Source organism: Camelina sativa, chromosome 9 (genome assembly GCF_000633955.1).
Source record: "Camelina sativa cultivar DH55 chromosome 9, Cs, whole genome shotgun sequence".
NCBI lineage: Eukaryota > Viridiplantae > Streptophyta > Magnoliopsida > Brassicales > Brassicaceae > Camelina > Camelina sativa.
Window position 1 is genome coordinate 7959956 of NC_025693.1, and position 6395 is coordinate 7966350.

General features: G+C 36.8%; 1 protein-coding gene across 1 annotated transcript; it reads right to left on the reverse strand.

Annotated features, from left to right (window-relative positions):
- Positions 3410 to 6069, reverse strand: LOC104710710 (V-type proton ATPase subunit d1). Its single transcript, XM_010427349.2, has 10 exons — positions 5757 to 6069; positions 5317 to 5437; positions 5057 to 5164; positions 4842 to 4944; positions 4658 to 4738; positions 4474 to 4559; positions 4301 to 4360; positions 4166 to 4214; positions 3948 to 4082; positions 3410 to 3760 (listed from the first exon to the last, which is right to left on the reverse strand). The coding sequence occupies exons 1-10, from the start codon at positions 5935 to 5937 to the stop codon at positions 3629 to 3631; spliced, it is 1056 nt and encodes a 351-aa protein (XP_010425651.1). The 5' UTR covers positions 5938 to 6069; the 3' UTR covers positions 3410 to 3628.

A 6395-nucleotide genomic window follows, 5' to 3' on the forward strand; every position in this document is an offset into this window, starting at 1 on the left:
CGATGAGTTCGGGAAGGGGGAATGACAGACCGCACGCAGAGAAGAAATCCTCGAACGCACAGCAGTAACCTGGAGGGGGGTTCTCCGGAGACTCATGCGCCTCCGGGAATCTGATTTCCACCTCCGACGGAATCCCGGTGGATCCTCTAATCTTGGCTATGTTCTCCGCAGAAAGATTCGACGGTTGGTGGGGGCCGAAAACGCCCGGAATCAAGGGTTTTGCGGTTTTTCCCGATGAGGATTTCGGTGGAGACATGCTTTTCCGGTAAAGATAGCAAGGAAATACAGGAAGAGTGAAGGGTTTTCCGGCAAGAGTGAAGAAGTTTACAGAGGAAAAGAAAGAAAATTGGAGAACAGAAAATACAAGCACAATTGGGGATTAAAAGTAAAAGAGAGAGAAGCCGAGTTTACCTTTATACACGGAACCAGGGAGCAATGATTACCTGGGGAAGTGAAAGGTCTCGCACCGTTTTCTCTCTCTCTTATAGTTAACACGCCACCTAGTGGGCCCCGAGTCTTGTTCGGGAAGGCAAATCCCATCATTACCACGATCAAATCGTGGAGATATGGGAAATATTCAGTTTCCCGAAATTGATCGCTTGAAGGTTAAAAGTCCCCCGAACTGTTCAGCTCGGGAGACTTGGGGGGCAACTGTTGTACCCACGATCTGCCATCTCGGACAATAGGTGAGTGGGCCTAGGCCGGGTTCGTCTACTGGGCCAAGAGCGAATTAGTGATCGGCCCATCAAGCCCGGAGAAAGGAAGAGAGCGTGGAGATGCTTCGTGCTGGCCAGTTCGCAGCTCGGTCCCGGTCAAAGATTCCCGCATTCAAGATGATTAATTAGACTGCGCAAATCGCGTCCTATTAATGGTGCATTAATTTAGTAATAAATTGGTCGGTATAAATATGTAAGGGGGTGTCAGTTGTAAAGGATCGGATATTTTTTCCAGCAATAGCAATACAAGTTCTAATTCTCAAATTCTCTCAATTCAGTTCGGAACTGTTTTACGGCGATAAGCTCCTCCACAATTTAAATCACTTCGGAAGGAGAAGCTCGTTCTCAGTTCTCACACTAGTGACTCCTTAAAATCCCATCTCTCGCAGAAGAATTCCAAAGCAGTGTTTGAAGCTCGGTCTCTGTAGAGGATAGACCCCGGAGATGAAAACTTCCTTTGGTTTATGGTTTCGTAGAGATCATGGAAATAGGAAGAGTACTCCAATAGAGATTTCCATCCTTTGCACACCAATTTGAGTCTCGCAATGTCCATAATCGGTAATCTCGCAAGTACCACCTCTATCACCGAGTCTGGAAGATCCATAATACTGATTTTGGCTGCTCAAAAACAAAGGAGAAGAAGACTAGTGGTGTGTACTGCTAGGTGCTAGTGTTTCTGATATAAGGCTTGTCGATAGAAATTCTTATTTTTATAGCCAAATATTTACACATAATCCCAATAGGATTTGGAAAATAAGGTTGTTTTATTTACATATATCCCCACAGATTTATTTGAATGAGTCCTTTTATTTATAGGACTAGGTTTTGTATTAATTTGATGGATTCGTATGATATTAAATCAAAATTATTGATTGTTTTAGAATTTATATAATCCGAGAATTTGGTGGCTTTTCGTATGATATAGTTGCAAAAAAAAATAAAAAGAGTATGATAATATTTTAGAATTGAGGAATAAGAGTTTGACTGAACACATTTGTGAGAATATAGGAAATAACATTATTATCAAATATAACATGATATTTTTACCATTGGTTATGAATTTCTATAAATTATCAAAAAAGAGGTTTCTAATTCATTATTGCAAAGAATAAAAATAAATGTTTGACTATTTGAGTAGACAAGGAAGAAGTAGAATGATGGAACAACAAAATTACACACAAAGTCTTAAAGTTCTTCTTCATGGTTCTCATTTCTTAAAGCATGTGTATTATCGTCATGACCACCAAGACTATGCGTTATATTGCATACTCTTCTTTTTCTATTGTTCTTATTTGCTTTTGTCTCTTTCTTCTAATCTTTATTATTAAACGGTACTTTGATTTTATTTTTTATACTCTTCCCATGCCTTTTTTCTAACTACAAAAACATGCTTTGATAAATTAGGTATTGAGTGATTTATTGGAGTATTTATATCAGATCTAAGAAAAATTGTTTTATTATCTGATTTCAGGATAGCGTGATGCATAATTAGAGAAGAAATAGATAGCCATTCATAGTTGCCGATAAAGGTTTTTTATGGATATCGACATCTAAAATTTGATATAACTACGTAATATATAACTTTTTACTCTAACCATATTATTGCAGTTTTCTACATTTGACATGAAATTTTCTGTTCAGGAATTTTATCTCTCTAAAATATATATCAAACATTTGGAATTGTTAACAATTTTGGGGAAAAAGCTTTCCCATTTTCCACTTTTTTTATCTATCTATTTATCTTGCAGGATACTAATAGACACAAAAAAGGATATGGATGAACTCATTTAAAGAATAATATGTGCTTCATGTCATGCTTGTTACGAAAAAGGTAAAAAAAAGCTACATATGTGTTTCATCGTTTAAGACGTTGTAAACGAAGATGTATGTGAATAATGTTATAGGATATTTTATAGAGAAGAACAAAGGGGTCGATTAAAGGAAGGGTCTTTGATTTATCCAAGAAGTTAGTCCACCAAAGGGAAAGCGCATTGCTGCAAGTTACACAGGTCGGTGTGACTCGAGCTAGAAATTCCAAACATAAGAGATGTGACCGCACAAACACACCACATCACACCAGTATCATTTTCCTCATCCGTATACATCAACTCTATATATAGCGTACTAAAAACCCGTAAATCAAAAAGGTGTCTTGCAATGGGTTTTGATTACGTTACGCTAATATGAGCTTTTTAAAGTATAAAGAATATAATTATGGTGTGGCTGTGGCTTAAGCTGAATTCCAACCACACCAACCTATGACTTGAAAGAGCATGTACCTTCGATAAAATTACTTCTTGGATCAATTAAAGAGCCTTTCTTTGATTGTTTCTGTATTGTTCTCCATGAAATATCCAAAATGAGCATGACATAAAAGTTACAAAAGAAGCATGTATTCTTCTTCGAATGAGTTTAGTGAACAATAGTCGAGNAAAAAAAAAAAAAAAAAAAAAAAAAAAAAAAAAAAAAAAAAAAAAAAAAAAAAAAAAAAAACCTTCATATGTGTTTCATTGTGTACAGTTGTGTAATGTGTGATGTTTCACTTAAAGCAATATAATGTGTGATTTTCATCCGAAGACGACTTTAAGCTGAACAAAATGTTAATGGCCGCCAAAAGTAATTTGATATTGTTACAAGAGTTCATTAGTCGACAATAGAGAACTAAGCAAGTATATGGCCAAAAAACAAACAAATAGGAAATAAATATTCTTATTGGGGAAGATTTAATACACGCACGGAAGCAAAGCGACATAAACAGTGAATGTGAACCGCAAGATTGTACAGCAGATTTATCTGGTAAAGAGGAGCGACGAAGAAACTCAACAACAACAATATGAGTTTTTCTTATTCTCCAAATTTTCAAACAGATTTTCACATTTGTATATGAGTTTTCCACTTCTTAATTACCAGACTCAGAACATGTAGACAACACTGTCGTGGATCCTAGACTTCTGGTTCTGCGCAACACACTCGGATATCCACATCAGGTTCCTGATCTCCTGCTCCCTCAACCTCATGTAGGCAAAGAATACGGCGTAATGGAACTGCAAATGTCATGTTTAAGCAACCACTGTTAGTAACTTGGTATTAGAGCTAAATTGAGAAACATATATAACAACACATCGCATTATGCAATCGTACTACTCAATGGTGTCTTATCTATAGAATCCGACTAAACTTCAGTTCTACAAGAAAGTTCTTTGCCATTCCTTTGCGGAGAGAGAAACAAACCTGTTGCTCAAAGGCTAAGCAAAGCCTTCTGACTTCTTCTTCATAAAATGCCTTATCGAGCATCTGGCTCTCTCCATAAGACATCTTGGAGAATATAGCTTGATAAGGAGGGTATTTCTCCATAACACCACGAACCTAATAGTGTGAGATAAGGTGATTTACTGAGCCAAATTCGTAAAAATTATATAATTATATATATATATTAGCTTTTGATTTACCTGATCTATGTCTTCGCAGATAGCAAGTTCCTCGTGGCCATATGGATAGCTGCAGAAGCAAAAATCAAAACCATGGTGAGAAACATATACAACCATTAAATTGAACATATCATTCGACTGTAGAATGCTTCTTACAGGAGACCAAAGTTGGAGTACAGTTTCTTCCTGTCTTCTCTTGTGAGCTCAGTGCCAATGCTGCATTGAAAGGAAAATCAACTTCAATGCGTAGATAAACAAAGCAACATAACGATGGTAATATAAGCTTGCTTGACAAGGTCAGACATTCAAGAGAAGCAGTAATTGACTACCTATTGATGGTGATATTCACTGCTCTTCTGTCTGCTTCAAAGGCCAAAAGGTCAGACATAATCTCTGATGTTGCCCCACCAAGTTTCTATTTCAGATAAACAAAAAAAGAAGAAGGGGTTAGCTTGTAAAAGTAGATTGTACAATTTCAATAAGAAAAAAAAAGGATTGGCGATCGACTAGCACCTGACAGAACTTGTAAAAATCCTCAAGGTATGCTTTGTAGAGGGTATTCCGCATAATCTCTATGTTCATGTCATCGAGATCCTACAAATAATATGATATGTATGTTATAACAGAAACTAGAAAACAAATTGCACAAGATTAATTGAAAGCAAAAACTAGAATAATAAATCCATGAGCTTTTTACCTCTGATGTTAGGCATTCAGAGAAGTATGGAGCGAGAGGAGTGTCAACAAGCACCAACCTATAGAGTTCCCGCATGTTCTGAGCAACTGCTAGTGTAGCAATACTAGAAAAAACAAAAACAAAAGAGAGCATGAGAAAAGCATAGAAGTGAAAAAAGAAGAAAAAGGGTTTGAAGCAGCAGGTAAGGGATACAAAAAGCAGATGCAGAAGGTCACCTGTCGAACATGCCTAAAGGGTGACATTTCTCGAGCAACTCTTGAACATCTCTCTCGTGCAGGGTACCAGTGACAATGAGCACGACATTGTCAATCATGTGGCCATATCTGCACACAAAACCAATATCTCAAATGCCAGTGTCTTAAGTTTGATAGATCATGTCAGAATGATCATAATCTTCACCTTCAACATAGTGAAAGTAACAAATCTTAGACTAAATTTCGTATACTGAAACAGAGCTAAACATCTCAGACATTACCTGATGTACTCCAAAAAGGTAGACATTGGCTCAGTAGCTTGGCAGAGCATGTGCTTGTAGTCATCAACAAGCTTGAGGGTACACTTCTCCACAATTGTGGTGGTATGCAGAGGTGACGGCTCTGCATTAGAAAACATCAGATTCAGTCATACAAGAACCAGCAATTTCGCATAATTCAAACAAAAGAACATTGAGTCTCAAGGAATCAAATGTGTCATCTAAACATCAGATTTCAGATCACATAAATAAACATCATTTTTTTGCTAACAAGACTGCAATTTTTACATGGAAATTTCTTAAATTCGCAGATAAATTAGAAGAATTAATTTATATGAAATTATCTAAAACCCAGAAACCCAAACGCAATGAAACAAAATTCAAATTCAAATCATCAAAAACTCGTATTACAGAGTCAAAAATGAAGGATCATCATGACGAACCGTTCTGGAGATAAGAGCCGTATTTGGTAGCAGAGAGATGCATCTTGATGTCGTCTAGGTTCTCACACTGACATAAGTTATTGTAATCGGCGGTGGTGAGAAGCCCCGCACGGTGGCCCCTGACGATCGCCTCCAAGTATCCGCCATGGATGTTGAAGGTAAGCGCCTCGAATCCGTACATCTTTCTCTCCTGATCGTAGGAATACTTCAGATCTCAATGATTTGTCGCGGGAGAGATCTGATCTGAAGAAGAAGCAGCGATTAATGCGATCGCGAGGAAGAAGAAGATAACTCTGTGAAATTGATTGATGGATTTGTTTGCAAGCTCTTCACCGGTATATCTAAACCGGTCTGCTAAATCGAAGACTTTTCCACGCACACGCTGTTCATTTATTTTTTCCCCCTCAAAATTTGTTGATTTTAGTTCCAAGACTACAAACAAACAATTTATCTATATCAAACCAATTACAACACAAACACATCCTATTTTTGATTTATGATTACAACACATACATAGTGACTTTATTCATTTCTGATTTGAAGGTAAATTTTTTTTTTAATAAATAACAAACTATTTTTGTTTTTCTAATAGCTATTTTGATCATATTTATCATGAAAAATAACTTCAAGACAATATCC

Coding starts and splice junctions, on each gene's coding strand:
- LOC104710710 (XM_010427349.2), bottom strand. CDS start 5,937: ATGTACGGATTCGAGGCGCTTACCTTCAACATCCATGGCGGATACTTG. Junction 5,438..5,756: donor CGGCTCTTATCTCCAGAACG/GTTCGTCATGAT, acceptor TTTCTAATGCAG/AGCCGTCACCTCTGCATACC. Junction 4,560..4,657: donor ATTTTTACAAGTTCTGTCAG/GTGCTAGTCGAT, acceptor TATCTGAAATAG/AAACTTGGTGGGGCAACATC.